Below are 24,463 nucleotides of genomic sequence, written 5' to 3' on the forward strand. Positions count from 1 at the left end.
GGTCTTTTTTCTCTCTCTCTGGCCTTTTCCTTTTGTACTTATTGACATTTGCTGTACGCGCCTCTACGGCTTATCCAGTGGCCGGGTGCAGGGTTACACAGCGTGAAGCGCAGGGGTTTTAAAGAAAGCGTGTCCTATTGAAAACTAATTAAGCCACCCCGAAGGACATTGAAAGATATCACACTAGAGTTTCTCCTCATGAGGAAATGCGCAGCAGCCTTATGTAATCATGTGCTTGCAGCTCTATTATGGGTCAATGGGGTATGAAACCACAACTCTAATGAAGCCCGTCTGTACGCTTTACTACGGCCATGCTAACAATATGTAACGGCTATTTAAAGCTGCACTGATGATAATGTTTAGAGAATGGGTAAGACTAAGCTCGATGGTGAAGATTCTGCAGAATAACACAGAGGATCATAAGCCACCTCTGCAGCAGCTCTACTGATGGGTTTTAGCTAATTATGGGTCATTATTTGTGTTTTTACTGCTCACTAACTCCACCACATTCAGACCCCATTTCTTCAGTTGCAGGATGATGTTCATCAGCGGGAAAAAAAAAAAAAAACCCAGCTCAGATAAAAATACACTTTACCTGCACAGATTTTAAACAACACAGCAAGCCAGCTGTTCAAGTAGGTCAAACATCCAGCTGCTAAGAATTCAGCTGTGTGTCCTCAGACGTTGGTAGAGACAAAAATAGTAGGGCCTGACGGATATATCAGTAATGAGGCCGATACCGCGATCTGGGAGAGAAAAAATCTGATACCAACATATCGGCCGATATCGTTCTTAGATCTATGTTCGATCTGTAGAGATAGATATATACATTCACACATTTATTACATATCTTTATCAATTGCCGTTTTCAAACACTTGTGGAAAAGATAAATAATGTAAACAAGATGGTCATTCAACAGGACAGTAACTGCCCATGTAGGTGCATCACTGCTTGACACTCTGGAGACTGATGATGTTTGTTGTAATCCATATAGCGCCCTCTGCTGGTGAAAGAGAACTGCTAGTGTCATACAATGAATCTCAAATAAAAAGCTGTTTGACTGGTGAATACATCTAGGGGATAAAATTAGCCGATACCGTTAGTCACTGGGTTTGCTAATATCGGCCGATACTATCTGCTGGTCCGATTAATCGGTATGTTCTACAAGAGGCCTGAAAGCATCCCCGTGAGTAACTTTATGTGGGGAAATGTCAGCTGTAAGGGAGCCATGCTACATTTTTTGTCTTGTCTTGTTTTACAGTGCAACCCAAGATTACCTACCTGAATAACCAGACTGCCGCAGAGTTCGACGAGGAGGTCACCCTGACCTGCGAGGCTTCAGGCGACCCCACGCCCGCCATCTCCTGGAGTTTTGAAAACAGGGTGTTCACTGAAGGAGAACAGGTACGACAGGACTTTTTTTTTTCTTTTGTAACAATGAAAGCGGTCAATGAACCTTCAAACAGGCAACCTATTCAAACACATACTGGAGTTTTACAATCTCTTAAGGCATCCTTCAATATCAGCACAAGACGTTTACACAGGCTGTTACATCTGGAGGTAGACCTTTATGAAGGTAGTGCATTTATTCAACAAACATTTCAAACATCCAACTTTTGTGTTCCACAACTCTCATGAAATAGCTCTGCTTTTTCATGTTGGATTATGCGCCCATCAAACCAAATACCAAACATGAATTTGCATTCTAATGTATCCCCTTTCCAGTGAATAAATGTCCCAATTTTTAATTTAATCCTGCGCGGTTCAATTGGACAAAAAGCTTGAATTGAAGTCCTCAAATGCTACAAGAAAATGTGGGCAAAGTGTCAGTGGTGATCTGCACTGTTCTGTCTTTAGAGCTCACACTCTGCAGACCTTGTTAACCAATTACATGTACTGTTAGTGGACTCCTTGAGGAACTGCTCTTCTAAACTTTGATTTATCCAAGAAAACCAGAGCATGACACCAATCTATTACATAACTGAAACATCCACCAATATTTACATATATATGTTTGAGTAATGAAGCCACAGATTGACTCATTGTTAGACTACATTGTGTTTTGTTTTCAGCCCATTAGTAGCCAATGAGTTGGCCCGTCAGCTCCAGCCACTCGCTGTGCCTCATACCCTCCAAACTGTTTTTATAGAATCCTGGATCACCACTTGAATTTAAATTTTAGCAAAGTTCGGAATCTTTTTCCTTTTTTGCTAAACTATCTGCAGACTTCTCTAGTACTGCTGGAATTGCACTAATGATTCTGTACGTTCCCATCACCAATGCTGGAGGGGGCAGGGTGCAGACTGCCATGAAAACCAATTTCCAGTCAGTGCCATGGCATGGCTTTCCCCCTGTGTGGCTCAGAGTTTATGTAACACTTCACTTCACATTCATCATTAGCATAAAAAAGGTGGAATGTCTCTGTAAAATAACTATGTGGACTCCTCATTGGGAATTCTCAGAAAATATACTGAGACTTGGTTAAAGCCACGCTAGAGTGATTTCAGTGATAAAGCTTAGTGATGGCAGTGTAAACACCTCCTGCTCCAGAGTCTCCTTCTATCTCAAAAACAGATGTGTAATGCTCACTTCTGCTGCCTCTGACACATTTCTGTGATTATACACTTTAAAAAAATGAGTCGGCACTTTTCCTCCGGCTGGACATGATATAAGAGTAAGGAAGTCTTTGCACATAAAGCCACATACGGGTTATGCCTCTTTGTCACGCTCTGGTATATATATCCTCGTTTTTTCCTCCTCGTGTCCTTCAGGAGCGGCAGCGATAACACTGGATTAAAGTGCTGGCTGCAGAACACTGTAAAAAGGCTTCTTAAGCAAGTGTGCTATGAATACCATCCTCGTGCATTTTTTCTCCCTTAACACTGGTCACAGTGTGTTCGGCAGTCGCTAGGCTGAAGAGAAAATCTCATCCCGGAGTCTATTGTTATGCTCTTATCTGTTCATTAAAACGGTCTAATTTTGAGAAATCCATCTTAATGGTGTCTTCTGACAACATGCGCCATGTGAGGAGTAGATGGATTAGTCACTTCAGAGGGATCATTTTCTGCTGTGAATGCACACTGTTAAGATAATTACCTTGCTGCCGCTAGCAGGTTTCTGGATCCAGGAAAATAAAAGAACTTGTATGTTGGAACATCAGCTTGCATTAAAACTACATAAACACCAATACACCTCCATGAAAGTTGTGTATCTCTTTTTTTTTTTTTTTTTCAAGGGTTTCCATCCTCTGGGCTACTGTTGCTAAAAATTGCCACCTGCCGCAGGGAAATATTATGATTGGGCCAAACTGATACATGCGTGTCACACCAGGTGTTCTATTCTTGGAGACATGCACAGTAAACGCTGTGAAAGCACCTGTCCTGGTATTTCCCACAGGACAGGAAGAGACTGAGTTGCACACTATTTGGGCCAAACCTGGCCTACTTTACCTCAGCGCTCTGTGCTCGCCGTGTTCAGCCGGTGCTGTGTGATGAATTCAAGCTGCCATGTAGAGCGTTATTTAACATCAAACACATCACTGTGAAATGAGCCGTTCTACTTTTTGGATCACATCGTCAAACTGTTAAAGACAGTTATGAATGTTGCACCATCTTTTCTAGCAGCATTGTTCAGAGGCATGTTGTTGAATCGTGCTGGTTTTTTAATTCCACACTTTTCATTGTCAAAGTCCACATAAAGACCAGAACCAACAAGGTGTTCAGTGTTGAAACAGCTGGGCCCCTGTGGCTTAGCGGGGACTATTTTTACCCCTCTTAGTATTTACAGCAGCGGGATGAAGTACAGCATGTGTGACTGACTCAGAATGAAATGCAGGCAAAAGAGAAATATGCTACATCATGCTTTGCCCTGTCAAGCCTCTCCTGTCCAAATGCAGAGTAAAAGTAGACACAACATGATTGCTTTTCAAGTCAAGGGACCGACAAGAATATGAACAAATGTGTTTGTTTCGATGCCTCTGGTTTACAATCTATGTTTCTTCTTTGTTTGAGAATTTTGAATACCATTAATGTAAAGAACAAACATCCCTTCAGTGTTTACTTGTTACTGCTTCCACAGTTTGTTATTTGTGTTTCATTCCAAGAGCAATTACAGCAATTTTTTTTTTTTGGGGGGGGGGGGGGGGGGGGGGAATTGAGTGGAAGCAAGCAGAAGTTAGGAGTGGTTGTTTCCAATCAAAGGCTCCATTAATTCTAACGAGAACCTTCCCAGCATCATGATTGATTTTTCTATTTTTCAGTCAGCCTTGTGCGCAGGTGACTGAAGACAAGTCGCACATTTTTTAGATTTTAGGAAATAAGGTCAGAAAAATGTGGCAAACTTTACACCACAACAAGCCTTTAAAATAGCATGCTTGGTGAAAGATTCTTTGATTGATACTTTGGAGAATGTGAAACGAGAAGAAGCAGATAATTTCAAGCTGATTAAGACTTTTAAGCAAATTAATTCCTTTGAAAGTAATCAAATGAAATCCAGAATTTTGGAGTGTGCACTAGACTTTGATCAAAGATTAAATCAAGTGGGAGCATGATGAGGCAACATTTTTACACAACTCTTTAAAAACATTCTAAAAGATTATTTATGCGCTCTTCACTTGTGAAAATAGATTCCAAGGTTTTACAGAATGTAACCTTCTCTACCCATACACTCCCATGTCATTTACAATGGGATGTACGTCACAATCTTTCATGGAAAAGTTCCACCAGTGTTCTTCTTCACTGTTTGTCGCTTGTCTGGCTTTAAGTGTCGGCGTCACTGCTCAACACGGCCCCCACGATCTTCGGTGGTATTGCAACGTTTGGTCTTTCCAGAAAACGTGCAGAAAAGACAAAGATGAAATAAATGCAGAGCACCATCAGAAGTCTCCTTCTGTATCTGCATGTAAATCAGGCGTAGAGTATAACTGAGCCGTAATGCAGCTCGGTGAAGACGGATACGCTGCTAAAAGCTGAAATGAACGGAGAGAGTTTTCTCTGCTGGTGGCATGGCTCCATCCTGGTTTCATAAAATGAAAAGCAAAAAAAAAAAGATAATTTCATTCTGAGTTAAGGTTTGACAGGATTGTCAGTAGTGTGCTGAAGTAATCTTACAGTCACACTTTGGTGTTTTTTTACTTTTAAATTGAATGACACAATGGTCTTGCTTCTAGTTCTTTCTGAAGGGCAAACCTTGATTTTTAAGAACGTTGATTGTGAAGGTTGTTCAGTAATAAAACATGTTTTTTTTGTGAGTGTTTGACTGTTCTTCCCATTTGTGCAGGAGGATTTATACATTTTATACAGCTAAGGTAGTCTCTAGTTTTTTTTTTCCCATTAACTGTGCCATTTATGACTGCCAATCAGTGGAGGCATTGACACAGCACGGTGCATTCACGGCCTGTTTTCTGAGCTACTGAATCTTATCTTCCACCTGCAACACACGACTTGCCCGTCCCCACTTGCAGTTGTCAACCAGTATCTCCACTTTTTTTTTTTTCTTTCCATTCACAGCCTGTCACCGTCCCTCTCTTTCCTATCTATCACTGTCAGATCAATTTTGATTAAATGCGGCTGTAATCAGAAAAATCCCGCTGATCATTTGGTAATAGCTGTCACTAATTTTCATCGGACGGTCATTCATCACCGCTGCGTTTCTGTTTGCCACGCTCTGCCTTCCCTTCACGTCCGTGTTCGACATCAGAGCGGCCGGGGCCACAAAAGGAACAGACATATTCATAATGAGAAATGACAAGAGGAGTCGTTTTTCTTTTTCTTTTTTTTCCGGCTGCTTCTGACTCTTTTGAATTTCACTTCTCACTTGCCTTGTATAAACTATAGCAGATGTTAACATCGTATCATCTCCTGAGAAGGGACTTCAGGTTCTTTAGAAATTAGCACCATTTGTCGTCCTATACCATGAGATAAGATGTATCTGTATATACGAGCTAATGGATGATAAGTGGTGCACGCCTGTGTTCTGTACATAAATGAACGACTTAATCAAAAACACAGAATGCCAGGATGAGAAAGCTGCTGATTAGAAAAACAAAGTCCCCAGATACGGCTAATGGCTCTCTTGTAATTAGTTTCAGCGCCCTGTTTTTTCCTTAGTGTGCCGCCAAATTTCCCCCCTTTTTTTTAAAGAGTATAATAATTAATAATCCACTGAGAGGCCCGATGCTTCTTGAGGAAAATATGCTCCAGTTTGGCATTGTGACCAGTTGTGGAAGTTCCCTAAAAGCAATTTGAAGTGCCAAGCCAGAAATCCTGACCCAACCGTAACAGTCCTCTTGGATTTCAAGGACCTTGAATCTCTTTTGCAACATTTAGACTTGATTTTTTTCCCCCCCAGCTATTTGCATATTTCCATTATGGTTTGCATTTTAACGACCACATGTGGATGACTTGTAGATAAATGTATATGCCTTTGAGTCCTTGACAAACAGTTTGGATAAATGTCTCTTTGTTTTTTGTTCTCCTCCTCCTAGGATGTAAATGTGTGTGGGTGTGGGTGTGTGTTTGTGTATCTTTAGATTGATTCATGTGTACAATTTCTTTGTTTGATTATGTGTTTCCGTCAAAAACATGTCGTTGAAAGGAATGAACAAAAAAGAAAAAGGAGGACCTTGAAATGAGCATATTTGGATAATATTATTGGTTATGCTCTGTTCTGCTAACCCTGCATAAATTATAAATGATTATTATGAAGTGTTTTATCATGTTCATCATAAATCATGTGCACATTACCAGCAGCGCTCCAAAGCATGTTGAGGTGTCGTCGGATTAGAATCCAAACATTTGTTTGCATTTATTCGACCTGAGGATAAAAGTCAGTGCTTACCACTTGAGTGATCTCTCACAGTGTTTTGAGCTTTAGGGCTGTAATCAAAGATACATTTTAGCATAAATAATACAAAAGTAAAAGCAGACACAAAGTGCTCCCTGATGGATTAGCTAACTCGCCCGGCAATTCCAGAGATACTGCAAGTTGATTTTCATGCATATTGAAACTGATGCATGTCCCAAATGATGAGGAAGGTGGGGAAATGCCGCTCAGGAATGACCTGGAAAAAGACTGACAGCACGAGCTAAAACTGTCAACATCACCACTGTATGTAGCACTTAGCAACATGAAGTCATAGCACTCCTACTGCAGGTGACTCAAGACTTAACAAAATCCAACGTTCTCCATTGTTCCTGGTCGTGACGCTTCATCAGGACACATGTATCTTGTGTTTATTTCCCATCCGTCACTGTTTGTCTTTGCTTCCTCTGTCCTCTCCAGGCTTCATGGACGCGACCAGACAAATATGAGGTATTGCTACTAACTATGGGTAGCCTTGACAGTAGTTGTGATAGCAGACTTACACTGTAGATCACCCGTCTTTGTGCAGAGCAGAAGTGTTGTCACTGAGTGTACATGTGATGCTCACGTCATATAGCTGTGCACTAAAAACTTAGAAAATTAGCCACGTAGCAAATGTACATAATCCATTTAGTTCCAGTGCACATTTAGACTTTCCCTATTTCCTTGTTTTTATTTAAATATTGTGTGTTTTTTAAATTTGTTTTATTCGATACGCTCAGAGAGTATCTCACTATTTCAAAAGTAGTAGTTCCTGTATTTGGCTCTTTAGAATGCTTTTATTTGCTGCTGCCTTGTATAAATAGATGTCAACCTTTTCTTGATTCAGACATGAACGTCTGCGTTGTGTTGTCTGTAGGCCGGCAGCTTTACAGGCTCATACATAAAACACTCTCTGCTCTGCTGTAGGTCAGTCTGAACTCATCGAGCTCTACTAAATCTTAACAGAGTGGTTTTAAATGGTGTATCCTCTCTCACATTATTAGCCAAGTGTCTGCATGTTTTACCTCCACTGCACTCTGAAGCAGCCCGGCACGTTCAGTCCGAGGAGGAATCAAACCACCCAGGGCCTCATTTATACAATAGTCTTACTGGGTCAGTTCATCCAATTAACAAAAACATAAGGTTTGCTCACTTGATCCTTTTTCTAACTAGCAATCCAGATAGTTTTGGATTTATCTGTGCAGATCCATTATGTAAGAAGTGGGAGAAATCCCATTTGTGGTCACATTAGGGGACCTTATAGAGGCTTACAGTTCTCTTCCATGTCTTGGTTAGGAACAAATATTCTCAAGAAACAACCTCCCAGCTTGCCACGGTAAAAGGGTAACAACCATGTTTAATTATAAATTCAAAAATCACTGTTTTACTCGAGCTCCCTGCTGTCGTGTTTGGCAAGAAACATGCAGACTGTTGGCCCTCCGCAGTGTGAGAACGACTGCCCTCAGATTGAACTGACGCAAAGTAACAAGCTAACTTCCCTCTATAGCACACACAACAAGGGCAGGACCTTTTTTTTAGGCTTTACAGTAGAAATTCTAATCAGCTACTCAAGGTGTTGACAAATGAAACCAATGCAGACGAGAGAAAAAAATGCAGTTCCCCAATAGTTCACTTATGACTGGCTGCAAAAGCCAATGAAATCCCATGTGGTCCCATATTTAAAAAGCCAATGTTTACAGGAGAGTAAACATGTTAAAAGCAAGGTAAAGGGTTAATTACATTTGCATAATACGGGGTGTGGCTGGGTCAACTGACAGGTAGGTGCATTGCAGCTGTTGGCTTAAGAAATGCCTCAGCTCCACCTCTTTGTCTGTTTATCCACATTCAGATTGAGATAGCAAATCCAATATGGCGACCACCATGGTTAGGCTTCATAACGTCTGTCCAGAAAACCAACGGGCAATGTCAAAATTCTTCTCTGTGCATGAACTCTGAAGATCAAAATTCAGAGTTTTAACTGCTGCTTTTTCTTTGAATTTGGGAAATTTATTTCAATAACCCCAACACTGCTCTTACATTGTTAAAAAACGAGTCACTTAGGTTTCAGGTTGTGTGATTTTAACGCTCTGCAGCAGGCTCTCTGACACATTTTTCAAACGACTGACTGATGTTTTAACAGTTTCTTTCCTGAATATACTTTACTTACAGGCACAGCCAATTACCTTTTCTCAAAGCTTACCTCGAAAAGTAAAAATGTGTGAAAAAAAGTTTCCTTGTTTAAACTTTGGAGAGAAGAAAGATGTTTAACCAAATGTCAATATAGTAATATATATATATATATATATAATATATATATGTATATATAGTTGAAATATGACGCCAATGCAGAAGTGCAAAAAACTATAGTTCAGAAATAGAAGACATTTACAGCCTGGTTCAAAAAGAAACTTTGGAATCAATAGCTCATGACTTGATTGGTGCACGCTGCACTCGAGGGAGGATTTTATTACCTCACCCATTTGGACACATTTGCATTATAAGGGCTCACGTCTGTTTACCTGGAGTCTTTATGACTTCCCTCAACTCCGTCTTCTTAGACCGGCCTGCACTCTTTGCTAATTGTTGAGCAGGCCTGAATGAATTCACAAAATGACCAACTCTGGTCCACGAGCCTCCTGTTGAATAGATCTGTCTGACCGCACTTTATGTGGAAAGTAGTGTATCTACACATCACATATAGGTGAATTAATTTACCTTTAATGCAGTATTTTTCTGAACTTTCCCCTTGCTTTTGTAAACATCTAGCTGCTGTTAGTAGATGTCAAATGTAACCTTTTGCTGTACTTCAGTTTTGCTCTTTTCTCAGGTGTTACAGTGCACGTCCTTGGCTGTTTATTCTTCTGTTTGCTCCGCTACACGCTGGTTTCTATTCTGTCTTTAGGTTGAGAAGAACGGGAGGTGAAACAATTTGTTTATCCTTTCTATCCGTATCTGGCTGTTAAGATAAAAGAATTGAAGATGTGGAAACCACAGACATTATTTATCTTCAATATTTTATGTGAGAAGATAACAGCACTCCGTGTTTCTGCACAGGGATAAAGACAGAAATGCTCCCATGTGAGATATTTTGATGCAGCCCACCTCAGAAAATCTCCTGTTGATGGATGCACCTCTAATAGCCCAGCATTGATCAAACTAATCCGTGTAGTCACAGATAATAGTTTTGGCCTTGCGTGCATTAGATGTTGGCTGAGTTTGGTCCTGTGATAGGTATAAATCACAGGCTGCTAACAAGCAGGCATTACGATTACTCATGATGATGAATGCAGCCTGAAAGGTGGTATTATGCCAAATCTTTAAAGTGTGTCTTTATTTCATGCAGAAGTGCACTTTAGAAAGCGGCCTGACACTTGAACCAGATCAGGGTCTGATTATAATAACCTGCCTGCTGAATGCTGTTCATGTCAGCGCTGCTGAATAGACCATTCAGGGTCTTCAACTCTTGACGTATGTGTTGTTTATTCCAGATATTTGTCTCAAGGTTTTTCAGTCATTGCTTATATAAAAACTCAAACTAGATCAATGACAAAGCTACTATACAATGTAAATAACTGCAGTCAGGCACAAACAAACGTCTTCTGTTAATGAGGAGCTTTTATATGCAGAGAGTTCAGCCCTGTTTCCAGTAATTAAGTTCATGTTTATCAAATATGCATCAGATCGTATACCATATGGCTAACATAGCATAGACAGAATTAATTTGTTGTAGTTTAAATGAGGAAGAAATGTTCTTTATGTGTCTGAGAAGTTGCAAAAAATATGAAGAAGGGACTTTTAAGAATATTGGCTACTGATGTCATATTTCTTTAGTTTTATGCCAAAATGCAATCATACACTTCACAAGTGAACATTCCTTTAAATACAGAAAAAGTCTGATGCATAAAATGTTTTTTATTAAAGATCAAACAAACCATGATCTTTTCTTCAACTCAAACATTTCCTTTATCTCCTAGACTAATGATGATCCTTTTCTGGCCTTGAATAAATTGCTTTTATTGCCTTATTTAACTACAGATAAATATCATAGATGGAAACTGTCGGAAACAGTCAAAGATTGTGGACACCCTCAGCGGTATTTCCAGCACTTAATACAAAGCCAGTATTTCATTTTAAAAAATGTGTCTGTGAACACAATGCAGCAAGAGATCCCATTGTCAACATAACATCAGTTGGAAAGCAGTTTAGTTATTTGCAAACCTAACTTTTGTGAGAGCGGTTCTGGGAGTTACAGATAAATGTATTACAGTAGTCCATTCAGCGCTTGCACATTGTGAACTGCTTTGAAGATTGATGGTGACTTCTCAGCGGGGCCATCTGGGCCCCCTGACTGTCGAAACCTTTGACTTTAGCTGACGAGACCCACTCGAATGGTTTTAGCAGACTGTTTAATATCTGTAGGAGGGACAAGTTCACCTTCAAGAGCCACATCCTGCAGGAGGATCCGGCCCCCTGACTCAGGAGGCTGTTATTAATAAGCCGTATTCTTGGTACAGTGGCCACATTGTTGGCTCAGCTTGTCAAACTCAGAATCTAAAGCTCTTAAGGAAACACACTTCTCTTTTCATCATCCGATTTGTCCTTTTCTACTGCAGGAATAAAAACAGTCTTACAGGAAAGGTATGTGAAGCGGAGCTATGATGACAGGATCTGATTTAGATTTCTGCACTGCTCAGGAGGTCAAACGTAAAACGCAGAAAGTGAAAAGGGTTTTAAAGAGTGCAGTCAACCCTGTGGTGTCCAGCAGATGTGTTGTCACATTACAACAAGAATGAAATCAAGAAAAGAGCTGATGAGGTTAACTTAAACTTAATAAGTACTAAGTGCACCTGGACGCGCCGTGCTGTTTTTACCCCGACACCCCCCCCCCCCCCCCCCAGGATGTGACGCAATATCCAATGCTCGTGATCTGTTAGGGCACAGTGTTTGCTTGATGTCAGACAGACTTCATCTTTGGAAGTATGTTATAACTATACAACGTCCCTGTGTTCATTTTCCTGCCCCGTGCTGTTTTCATGTCGAGAGCCCTTTACAGATTGTGGTTCTACAATAGCGTCATGACAAAGTCCTGGCGTCATTACGCCTTTGTATTTACAAAATTGTATCCATAATGGCCTAAAATTGGTGTCCCAGTTTGTGAATTCTCATGACTTCACTGCATTGCCAAAGCCAGGTGGCACTGCGTGTCATCAAACAGCGCTTCACTTTTACACACACACACACTCAGCCTCACCAGCTCTGACATTACACGCTGCCACCATCTCCCACAGTCCCCCCCCCCCCCCCTTTAACACCTCTGTTACTCAGAGTCGTAATGACTTCGACCCACCATTCCGCCTCCGTGCATTACACACAGCAGGCGTAACAGGGCTGTAAGTCATCCGCCTTCAAGTGTTCATTCTGTATGCACCAGAGGGCTGCGGTGGCTCAGCGGTGGGGTGGGTCGTCTCTTAATCAAAAGGTTGGAAGTTCAGTCCCCTGCTCCGGCAAGTCAAAGTGTCCTTGGGCAAAACCCTGAATCCCAAGTTGCCCCCAAAGTGTGTGACTATATATGAATAAGATAAGTGCTAATTTAGTTAGCATCTTCTGCTATCAGCGTGTGAATGTTAAAGTGGGAATGTGACATATAATTTATGTGTAAGTGCAATATAAGTGCAATCATTTACCATTTCTACTGAACCTCGTACAACTCCACTCTTAAAATGCTGAACTATCACTTTAATCTAAATGGGCTTCCTGGTTAAGTAAAGGTTAAACATTGTATGCACGTTAGCATTTGGGCTAACTAACCACTTCGTCCATATAGTCTCCCTGAGTTTATAGTGTGTGTCTGCAGACTCTTCTTCTGAAGATTAAACTTCTAATATGCCCTCCCTCTCTATTACAGTGTGGATACTCAAAAGATACAGCTGTCCCAAGTCTGCTTATGTATTCCAAGAAATCTATCTAGTCTAATATTAATGCAGCATATAATATCTTTTTATAGCGCCAGTCGGGCTCTCTGTGGTGCAGAGGTGATGAAATATAGAAGCAGCACATATAAAAGGGTAAACCGTGTTAGTTCCCTGCATCCGTGATAGACGCAGCCTGTGCAGATGGCGCCTGGCAGCCTCTCGGTAACAGTTGTATGACAAGCGAAACACATGTATTGACAGGTTATGTAACACAGAGCGAGTGTCTGCCCGCTGAAAAAAAAAAAACAGACACACTAACCACACAAACAGGAGAAACTGTGAAAAATAATGTGTCGGATGTTGTTTTTTAATTAATTTGGCAACGGATCAGTTTTATAATTAAAATGATTCATTTGAATTAATGAATAAATCCTGTTCAAAGGTCTGCCCCGTTCCCTGCTACCTCTGTTATATCATGACGCATTTCTCTCCATTAACCTTATCCACATTCCTACAGTGTGCAGCTCCTTTCTTGTGTCACTGCAGAAGCATAAGATTAATGCCGCCCTTTCAAAAATGTTCCAGGACACTCCCTCACATCTTCAGTAAACAGCACAAACGTTTCTGCCACATCTTGCCCCCCCCCCCCCCCCTTCTCTGCAGAGGATAACACAGCATGCCATAATGCTAATACAACAAATATAATTCTTTATTTTTTTTTATCAAACACAAATGCTGTAGCGCCTCAGAAGCATAAAATATTAATAAATAATCATGGCGGCTAGAAGGAAGATGTATATCCCCCTGTTGTATTGAACTGTGTGTCGCCCAGAGGCAAGAAAAGCTTTTACTATATTTTGAAAAGCTGGAGTTTTTAGAAAGCGTTCAACATGGCTCTTATTCATTATTGATGTTGTTTTTTTTTTCATGCTACCCTCTACAGCATATTTGCAGGAACATTTCTCAATGACTGCTGTGGTGGGAGGACTATGTTTGTTCTCTGGCAACATATTGTGTTTGTAAATGGTCAGAAATCAAAGTAGCAGACACTCCTTTGGTCACATCTTTTTGAACATGTACAGGACAAATCACATCGAGGTGCAGATCAAGATTAAAAAGGTTGGGTTGGTCATCCTCTGATTTCTGCTGCGCACCTTTGCTGGAAGCTTGTTCTTAACCGGGTATCCTCCCTGATCATGAATTCCCATAAAACAACAGGTTCAACTCCAAAGGCAGGGCAATCTGCTGAGAAAATAAAAGCACCGTTTAACAAGCCATTTGCCCCAGCTGCAATTACACTTTTCCAACTACAATTAGACTGGCAGTAAACCTGCAGCCAGACTGCTAAATGGTAGGAACAGTAATCGATGTACTGTAGGGGTTTGTAGTTTAGTGGCTCAGGCTTTATGCACTGGATGATACAACAGAAGGCAAATGTAGGGATGATTTACTAACATGTAGCTCCTTTTGAATGGATGGATGGATGGATAAATGGAAAATGGATGGATGGATGGATGGATATATGGAGGGATGGATGGATAAATGGAAAATGGATGGATGGATGGATGGGTGGATGGACGTATGTAAGGATGGATGGAAATATAGATGAACGTATGGATGTATGTATGGATGGATGACTAGATGGATATATGGATGGATGGATGGATGGATGGATTTAAACTTTTAACTTTAAATGTTTATCTTATTAACCTCACCACTGTTACTTACAGAAGCACAAAGCGGACATACATCCATAACTTTAATTTTACTGAAAAAAAAAAAAATCTACTCAATATTTCTGTGATGTGTCAGTTTTGTGAGTTAATTCACTACTTTTGACGTGTAACAAGCATTGTTGACCTAAGATAACGAGACGAATAAGTCAAGATCTCAAAATAATGTAATGTACTCTTTATCACTGGGAGAAAAAGTATGGATGCATGTCCTCTATGGGCCACCATATTACTGTTAAAGCTGTGTTTCTATTTTATTCTTAATTTTAACAAATCCTAACCTCCTACTGTTCATCTCATCCTTTCTTTCTTCCAAATTAAAGACACTCATTTACAATCTCTGCAAGATGTTATCATCTCTCTTCTTTCTCTGTGTCTCTGTTCTTGACAAGATAAACAATGACAAGACTGTTGTTCATCTTTGAATTTCCCAGTGTTCATCACTGTATCATATTTTTTCTGAGAACATTGTTCAGTTCCCGTTAGACCTTCTATTTTTGTTTTATTCTGTGTATTCCACATAAACCACAGAAATATCATCATTGCCTTTCAGGTTTGTTTATTTGCTCTTGATGTTTTTTGTTGGAAGCTTTCAGCCAAAAAAAATAAAAGCGTCACAAAACAAGCCGAGGGAAACATTCAGAGAGAAGCGAGTTTCATTTAAATGAATATTTCTGCCTCTGTTATGGATACTAACTACTTCCTCTTCTCTTATAGAGCCTTGATAGAAACATCGTGGTACGCAGCCACGCACGGGTGTCCTCTCTCACCTTGAAGAACGTCCAGTTCACGTACGCCGGCCTCTATCTCTGCTCCGCCAGCAACTCCATCGGACAGGACGACCAGCTCATGTACCTGGAAGTCCGCTGTAAGTCATCCGCTACTTTCTACACACTCATCCTGCTTGTCTTTTTAGAGCTTCAACACAAAACACCATCCCTTTGTTAATCATGAAACCAGGAGTATATCAAGGTTTTCCTGATACATTTTAATTTATAAGTTTCATTTCAGTCACAGGATAAAAGCCACTAAATGCTTCTCTGAAAATGTTGACTTATGTCTCAAACTGCATCGTGTTGAAGTCATAATTGGCATAATTTACTTTTTCTCAAGAGTTGTTGGAAGGTCGTTAAGCTATGAACACCTCTGAGAACCTTTGAATGCTCATAGAATAAGTTTCAATGGTCAATCAATCCATCAAACTTTATTTATAAAGCACCTTTCAATTACAGTTCAAAGTGCTTTACTAAAGTGAGTCACGAAAAAGTAGCTTGTATAAGTGTTGTAATCAAGACCACACTTACCGAGACCAAGACATATCTGAGACCGGAGTGCTTTGAGACCAGGACAAGACCAAGACATTAAGGGATCGAGACCAAGTGAAGACCAAGACATACCCGAGACCTGAGTGCTCCGAGACCAGGACCAGACCGAGACATTTAGGGATCGAGACCGAGTGAAGACCAAGACCAAGACAGGCTAGATCGAGACAAGACCAAGACATTAAGGGATCGAGACCAAGTGAAGACCAAGACATACCCGAGACCTGAGTGCTCTGAGACCAGGACCAGACCGAGACATTTAGGGATCGAGACCGAGTGAAGACCAAGACCAAGACATTAAGGGACTGAGACCAAGTGAAGACCAAGACCAAGACATTAAGGGACTGAGACCGAGTGAAGACCAAGACCAAGACATTAAGGGACTGAGACCAAGTGAAGACCAAGACCAAGACATTAAGGGACTGAGACAGAGTGAAGACCAAAACCAACACAGGCTAGATCGAGACAAGACCAAGACATTAAGGGATCGAGACCCAGTGAAGACCAAGACAAGACCAAGACATTAAGGAAACGAGACCGAGTGAAGACCAAGACCAAGCCAGGACTAGATCGAGACAAGACCAAGACATTAAGGAAACGAGACCGAGTGAAGACCAAAACCAAGCCAGGACTAGATCGAGACAAGACCAAGACATTAAGGGAATCATCCAGCGTGCAGGGGGCGTGTCACTCACTTAGACTGTAACACGGGGGAGGTTACGACCGTCACCAGGGGATAAAAATCTACATATGAATGTATTGAAGTTACTTTAACTTCTAGAGAGAGGTGTTTTCCTTCACATTCATGACGCTGGGAAAAAAAAGCCTGTCAGTGGTGGTCTTGATGTAAAATCCTGAGGCTGCTCAGTCTGAGACCGAGAAAAGATCAGAGTTAAAATGCTTTAGATTTCAAGACGAGACCAAGACCTTCAAAAAGTGGTCTCGAGACCGTTCTTAAGACCAAGACCGATTCGTGAAAAATCATTAAGAGACTGATGCGAGGCAAGAAAAATAATTTAATAAAATAACAATAAAATAAATATAGATGGAAAAAGTTTTACAAGAAGCAATAAGATAATACACACAAGAAAGGTTTCAAATTGTAGTAAAATAATAAAGACAATCCAATAATGTTAAGATTGAATTAATTTATAAATGTATAAATGCATGTAAAATAATAAGAATAAGATTGTAAAAATTATCATGTGTTAATAAAGTCAGAGAAATTAAATAATCACCATGATAATAAATACATAAAAAAACAAAAAATCTTAAATCAAACAGTTAAATGTTAATCTAGACATACTGATAACAACCTAAGTAAATTAAGAATATCCATAAAATGTACTAAGTGAGAGCCAGACAGAATACGTTTAAAAATCCTCATATTCTCGGCTCCTCTCACATCGTCTGGAAGTGTGTTCCACATTCTCAGAGCGTGCTATATACATTTAAACTTTCTCAGCTTAAGCAGAGGAAGGAAACCTTGTGACAGAAGTACATCAGTCTTTTGTTGGCCTTGATGTGGAAGAGCTGCTGCAGCTTGCTCCTGTCTCCTCTGTTTGTAAGAGAAGTGTCATGGAGTCATGAAGTTTCAGTTTGAAAGATTCCCGACTCGTCGTGGATTGTTTCTCGTCAGTCTCTCATGCTCAGCGTGTTCCAGCACACGTTCGGTGCCCAGGTGTTTTCTAGATGTTTCCATTTTCCCTCAGCTGTGTTTCCCTCTGCTCTCTGAAACAGTTTTTGACAGCATTATGAGAAAGTCTCTGAGCTTCCGTCATTAGCTGCTGATCTCACCTGCAGGCAGAGAAATCAATACCGCCGGCGAACAACAGAAGGAGTGAGACAGTACTTTCTCCAGTCAGGAAAAGCTTCAGGCTCGTTTTCTCTGAAGCTGATGTGGACGTGCAAAACCCTGCAGTTTTGTTGAGGGTCTGCTTGAGGCTGGGCTCCAAGAGACCTGGAAGTCACATTTACACCTCATTCAAAAGAGCCCGTTTTCACCTCAGACATTAACATGTTTACAGCCTGGTACAAAAAAACATATTGGTTTGAGTAGGTATTATCTTCATGGGCACACAATGTACATTTTTTTTACATTATGTTTTCATTATACAGTTTTTTTAGTTTAGTTTAGTTTTTTAGTTTATTATTGTGTCATACATACATCCATATGCCCAGCCCGCATGTGCTTACATGACATCATAAATTAAAAACGTTCCCGGATCAGAGTGCTAGGTATTCATTCATTCATTCTTAAGAAACATAAAGAGAAAGCAAAAGCAAGTCAAACTAATTAAACAGAATATCCTGTCTTCTTTTCCAAGCATTTGAAACAAAATTAGCAAGTTTAAACACATCAAACTTATTACAGTACTACAGTATGAGCGATACCAGTTGTCCATAGTTAGGTGTGTAGCTGACAGGCTGGTGCGATTTAACGGTTTGTCAGGATGCTCCAGCTCTCAGCCTGTCGTTAGGTTGACTTAAAGTTAGGTTGAGACAGGATTTCCAGCATGGCGGCTGCTCCCAATGAGCCTCCTGAGCCCCCTGCTGGAACAGATGGCTGACGTCACTCAGGCTTCGTCCTTTAATATTTACAGTCTCTGGTTCAAACCTGCCTTGTGACTGACTGTTATTAGACGATCCTTCTCTCAGCTTCTTTAACATGAGATGTCTCACTTTATGATTGTTAGGGTTAGGGTTAGGGTTGCACCAACATTAGTGCAGAAGAGGTGTTCAACTTTTTACACAACCTGGAGCTGGTTCAACAACGTCAGACTGTAAGACTAGACTGGAAAGGTATTCTGCCTTTAGCCTGTTGCACCAGCTTAAAATTATGTTGAGTAGATCTCAGTGACATTTGACTTTAACGATGTCAAACAAAAAGTCAAATGTCCATACTTTTAAAACTATTCTTGTTGTTTAATAACACAGAGTCTTAACAGTCATCTGGATTAACCATGTTGCAGACAGTGAAGATCTAAAACTATCCATTAAAACAAAATAGTAAAGAAGCTCACATTCTGACTCAACATCCAGCAGCTTCCTGTACTGTCATATGTTTTCACTAATCTTACAATTACTGTAACACACTTACACATTAACACAAAAGCAACCCCAGTGAAAGTCTTCCATCACTGCTGAAATATTCTGTTGAACTTGACAAGGTAACTTTTATAAGTTCACGTTACAAGCAACCAAGCAGTGCCGAAGGCAATCCCCATCGAGGGTGACATGAAGCCTCATGAAGTAACTGTGTCACGCAACAGTTATAGCGAGCATGTCGGTGTCATCACAGACGTGCAGATGTGTCGTCTGTCATAGCAAATGTGCTCCGGGTATAAATATCATAGATTTTTTTCTTCCCCTCTGGATCTTCAAACATGATTTCCACCAGTCTACAAGCAGAAAAGGAGTAACACTTTAAACTGCTCCAGGGAGAGAAAGTGTTATCATGACTCGACTTTGTCATTTTGAAGACGCAACCCACTTTTAGTCAGTTGTTGCATAAATGACAGAAACACTACAGTCACACCAAAGTGTGTTTGAACGCACATCTTGCACATATATCTTGCAACAGGCTGCTTTTCAGAAGCTGCACAAAGCTCTTTACTTTCTGAATATGTTAAGATAATTCAGTACTAGAAAAAACATAAATATGTCCTTTAGGTTAAACATTTACTTTGCAATTACTTCAGTAGTTTATAGATATGTTTTATAGAAAACCTGACACTGTTGACGAGGAGAGAAAAGTCCCAAATCCGAGGGAGAACAATGTGAGAGCTTGTAGAGAGTAGAGGAATGTGTGTGAGGACACAGTGTATAAGCTGTCACCTCTGCTTCTGGGGATAAACGGTGGGTGAGGGAGCCGAGTTTGCTGGGTCAATGGTACCACTGCGATTAGTTTCCATGGAAACAAAAAGGTCTCAGTTCTGACATAGCCTCAGGGTACAGTGGCTTTTGAGGCTTAGAATGACTCTGTGTAATTACCGAGGTCTTTGATCATCTTTACTCGGGACTAAAATGCTTTTTGCCACAATTCTGTCTCTTATTGACATTTATACACAGGGTGTATTAGAGAATGTCAGGGGCCTTAATTACACTTTTTTTTTGCACTTGCATGACTGCGCGGCTCTGTTAGGGTGCACATTATATCCAACGCTGGATATTTTCAGCCGCTCTGCAAAGTGGCTTCAGTCCGACAGTATTAGGAGAAAGATATTTCTGTTATGTTTGGCCTCTGTGCTTTAATGAAACCAAATACTTCACATTAATATTGGGTTAATGTGCCTCTATTTGTGCTCAACAGCAACAGCTATCTTGTTAATGTTAAGGTTAATGTTTGCAGAGAGACACTGTTTCTACATGTGTAATTAATTCCTTGTTCCAGACTCAGAAATAGTCTCAAGCCCTGGTATTTTTTCTAATAATTTATCTTCTTTTAAAGCACCTTGGTCTCATTTTGAAATCCATTGAATATTACTGCTAAGAACAGATAAACATGCCAATGAGCGCCTAATTGGATTAATATGCCCTGCTCTCAATACAGCAGCGGTTAGCGCAGATACAATCACAACGTCGCCGTTGATAGAGTCTTTTGAAGGGGCTGCAGTTGGCTCGAGTAATCAGCGAGTAATCAGGTAGCTGATTCACTGTTGCCAAGCAATTATTGATAAGAAAAGGTGCTTTGTCTTGAGCGCGGTTCTCACTCTCCATCCTCTCCATCACCGCTCGCCCACTCGCACAATAAGGACCTTATCTTGGCGTGGAACTTCCTATCTGCGGCACAGCGTGATCCCATTAGCGGATGGCTGAGTGTGTCTGTACGTGTGCTGCTGAAGGACTGACAAGGAAAGTGTTAATTCCTCCTGTTTGAGCTCAGGTTTGTCAGCAGACAGAGTTCATTTAGCATCAAAGTCTAATGAGAGCTCTGTTTAAGCTGCAGGCAGGTCGCTTCTGCTGAGCTCCTCGATGATCCATCAGGGCACACCTGACTGAAGAAAACATGGACGTAGTCTCGTTGACTTCACCCAGAGTTTTGAAGCTCAATGATAGCGGATGTCATATTGGAAATGCTGTCTCAACCTAACTTTCGATCAACATTGCAACAGGCAAACAGATGGAGCTGAGGCGGGTCTTAAGCCTCCTGGCAGACAGCTACTAAGCACCAACCTGTCAGTCAGATCAGCCATGCCCGGTATTATTAATAACACTTAGCCTTAATATCATAAAAAAAACAGATGAGTTTTCAGAAAGAATAATTCAGAAATTTCTGCCTGTAAAGAAATTAGTTATTCAGACCAAAACTCATGAAAGAGGTTGTAAACATGTTCCTTTCCGCTGTAAAAACATTTGTGTTTGGATGTGACTCATTCTGTTGCTTCTGCAGCCAGCCTCAAGTGGACACTTGAGAAGCTGCAGTTTTTTGCATTGGCTTCATTTTTCAAAACTGGATGTGGACACTCCATATGCACAACAAAAGTTATACACTTACTCTTCAACTTTATTCCTGTGAATGACAGAGTCCTTAATTCCTACATTCATATTAAACGTTCAACGGGGCGCTGGTGGTGCAGTGGTTAGTGCGCGCGTCCCATATATGGAGGCTGTAGTCCTCCAAGCGGGCCTCCCAGGTTCGAATCTAGCCTGTGGCTCCTTTCCCGCATGTCATGCCCCACTCTCTCTCCCTGATTTCCGACTTTATCCACTGTCCTATCTCTCAATTAAAGGCACAAAAAGCCCAAAATAATAAATCTTTAAAAAAATAAAAATGTACAATAATTATATTCAACCTCAGTCCTAGTTCTGCAATTAATCCAGTTACATTCCTCATGTGGTGTATGTATTTTACCAGCAGCATAAACATTCCTGGGTATTTTAAAAACATGTCAATAATCTCACCTAGACCCGCGCGGGGGGGCTGCAGAAATCAAACAGTCAGGTCACAGCACTGCGGGAAGTCAATGAGGCCCAAAAGCAGAACTGATAGAAGGAGTGAGAGTCTAATCAGAGCTGCAGGCGATGGAGCATCTATCGACTCAGCCTCGTCCCTCAATCCCAGCGGCTGCACTCCTGCCCAGTTTTTTTTTTTTAAGGATGCAGGGTCAGAAGTATAAAGCCCCAGCAGTGTCAGGGGGCCGCTGCATTTTCACAGCACTCAGCAATCGAAAGCATACTTCAGCACATCCAGAGGCGCTAATCAGAGATGTGAGCCACTTGTAATAAAAGAAAAGGAAGCAGGAACAGTCGGCTCCTGTTATAGCCTCTGACTTTTTAATGATGATTCCCATCAGAGCTAAAGGCTCAGGGTGAAGAGTTCTCACCGTGTGGTTTCAGCTCTGTTAGCATGTCGTTACATTTTACTGATAAAAGCATTCATTGAGGTGGTGTGTTCGTGTCTTTGCAGGGATACAAATGACACTCGTCTCAGCTTTATTTAAAATATTTCATGCTATCATGCAGCCAGAAGTACTTCTTATGGGAACAGAAATACAGAAAAAAATAGTAAAATATTGCAAGACCACAAAATAATCACTGTTGTTTGTCAGCAAAAGTTTGCTACTTTTTAATTTTTATTTTAACTTCTGGCATTGTGAGCCCCTCTTGTTTTGACCTCTCATGTCTTAATTGAAGAGATGGTTTTTTGCATCTATCTCAGCCTGTGGACCCACAAATTGTTGTGGAGGTATCTCCTCTGCCAAGTTTCCTCAAGTAGCAAGACACCTAAGAGTCACTCTGATGATGCCCAGAGTAGGCGAGGGTTTCATTGCACCAAGACCAAAAAATAAAACATTAAAACAATCAAATGTTACAAATCCATTTTTGAAATATCTGTTAATAGTAAGAAAACAAAAGACAGCATCAACAGTGGAGGAAGCTCCTTCTGAAAAGCTCCATGTACAGAGGCTGTGGTCCTCTAGGCAGGCGGCCCGGGTTCGAATCCGACAATCCTTTTTTCTGACTGTCCTATTTAAAAAAAAAAAAGGTATAAAAAGCCCCCAAAAATCTTGTGTATGTACTCAGGTTATAACCTAACAGAACAAAATGCTACATATTTCCTTTAAAAACACGTGGAGCTACCATTTTTTCATCAGGAGGAAGTGAGTTACTTAGTTTATAGATGACAAAGAGGTTTAGCGGTGAAAGTAAGGATCTAATGATCATCAAAATTTAGAATGAGCAAGATGCATTTTTTACAACTGTGGGTGTTGACATTTTTAATGTTAGTGTGTTATCTGTGTTAGCTCGATTCATGTTTGAATGCATGTGTGTGAGTCATGATTATTTGACTCTCAGCATTGTAATAAGTTCAGCCCTGTAAGACCTGCTGAGCTGGAGCATCTTGCATTAAAGAATTTACCTTCTGTAACAAAACAGGCAAAAAAAAGTGGTTATTTAAAACGTCCATTAAGCCAGCACAAATAGTTTAAAGCCTAAACAATGAATGTAGGGATTAAAAAGTGAGACAGTCTTAAGACCACACGTTGCATTTGTTTACCAGCCGTCTTCAGGAGTGTCTTTTTAAATGAATGTTTCTGGTAACACAGATGTCTATGGTCACGATAAGATCTCCTGTCAGTGCAGAGAAGATGAGTTTCAGGAGAAGATATTGCAGTCCCACAATTCCTTGCTCATTCAGTAGAAGACACTGAGCGGTCTTTCATTGCTGACGGATGTCTAACAGTGTTTGTAATGTAGAGCTGTGAGAGGTTTCATCAGAGTTTGTACCTTTTTGAATATAAATTGAATAGAATCAATAGAAAATCAGCTCCTTCCCCGTTCTCTCACAACACTGGAATGGATTCAGGAGGAAGCAACGCGATATGGAAATGTACTATTCAGGTAGACGGGTTATTGTACTTCGAGATGGAACTGTATCACACAAACGTTTGTGACCTGAAGCTAAAATTCCTCCAAGTTTTGACAAAATTACTAATGTTGTGCACATCAAGACGTGTTGCTCCTTTGTCAGCTCCTCCAGAAACTTGGACAGATTTCAAACAGAACACAGTGTTGTGTATTTAATGCACAACCTACTTTACTTAAAACACATGTTTTCAGTCAACACTGAGGCTGATAGTTGAATTTTTCTCGAGGCAGTTGTTCATCCTAATTTATAATCCTAACTTTGTCTTCAGAGCATTTCAAAATCAAAGCGGTCAAATAGAAGAAAATGTGACATATTTGTCTCTATAATCAGATTTATATAGTATAACAGCAGGTGTTCACCGTTGTCCAATAAATTAAGAATATCGTCCAGCTCAGCGAGTAAACTGTTCCAGATATATGTTCCAGTGTGGCGCTCTTTCCCGTGTTTAACCCCCTCGTGTGTTCCCCGCAGATGCTCCAAAGATCATGGGTGCCGTGGCGTGGTACACGTGGGAGGGAAACCCCACCAACATCAGCTGTGAGGTGGAGGCTCACCCCGGAGCCTCGGTGGTTTGGTTCAGAGACGGCCTCCCGCTGCCCCACGCCAACGTCACCAACGTGAAGATCTACAACACGCCGACCGTCAGCTACCTGGAGGTCTGCTGCGACACACGGACACACAACAGCACGACACATGACGCAACACCAGTTATTGTTTGGGCACAAATCAAAAAGTTTCATCTAGAGCCTCACTGATATGGGATTTTTTTGGGCCGATAT

The 24,463-nt window shown here is 40.8% G+C and overlaps 1 protein-coding gene across 12 annotated transcripts in view; it reads left to right on the forward strand.

The window, feature by feature from the left end:
• The window catches only part of ncam1a (neural cell adhesion molecule 1a), a 284,217-nt gene that overhangs the window by 207,430 nt on the left and 52,324 nt on the right, over positions 1 to 24,463 (forward strand). For 6 of the 12 annotated variants that reach the window (XM_061056405.1, XM_061056406.1, XM_061056409.1 and 3 more), the window contains exons 8-11: positions 1,263 to 1,405; positions 7,283 to 7,312; positions 15,207 to 15,357; positions 24,156 to 24,340. In XM_061056405.1, the coding sequence (XP_060912388.1) occupies positions 1,263 to 1,405; positions 7,283 to 7,312; positions 15,207 to 15,357; positions 24,156 to 24,340 (509 nt within the window). The remainder of the gene's footprint in view (positions 1 to 1,262; positions 1,406 to 7,282; positions 7,313 to 15,206; positions 15,358 to 24,155; positions 24,341 to 24,463) is intronic. The other 6 variants (XM_061056407.1, XM_061056408.1, XM_061056410.1 and 3 more) reach the window with 1 other exon arrangement.

Source organism: Labrus mixtus, chromosome 14 (assembly GCF_963584025.1).
Source record: "Labrus mixtus chromosome 14, fLabMix1.1, whole genome shotgun sequence".
Taxonomy (NCBI): domain Eukaryota; kingdom Metazoa; phylum Chordata; class Actinopteri; order Labriformes; family Labridae; genus Labrus; species Labrus mixtus.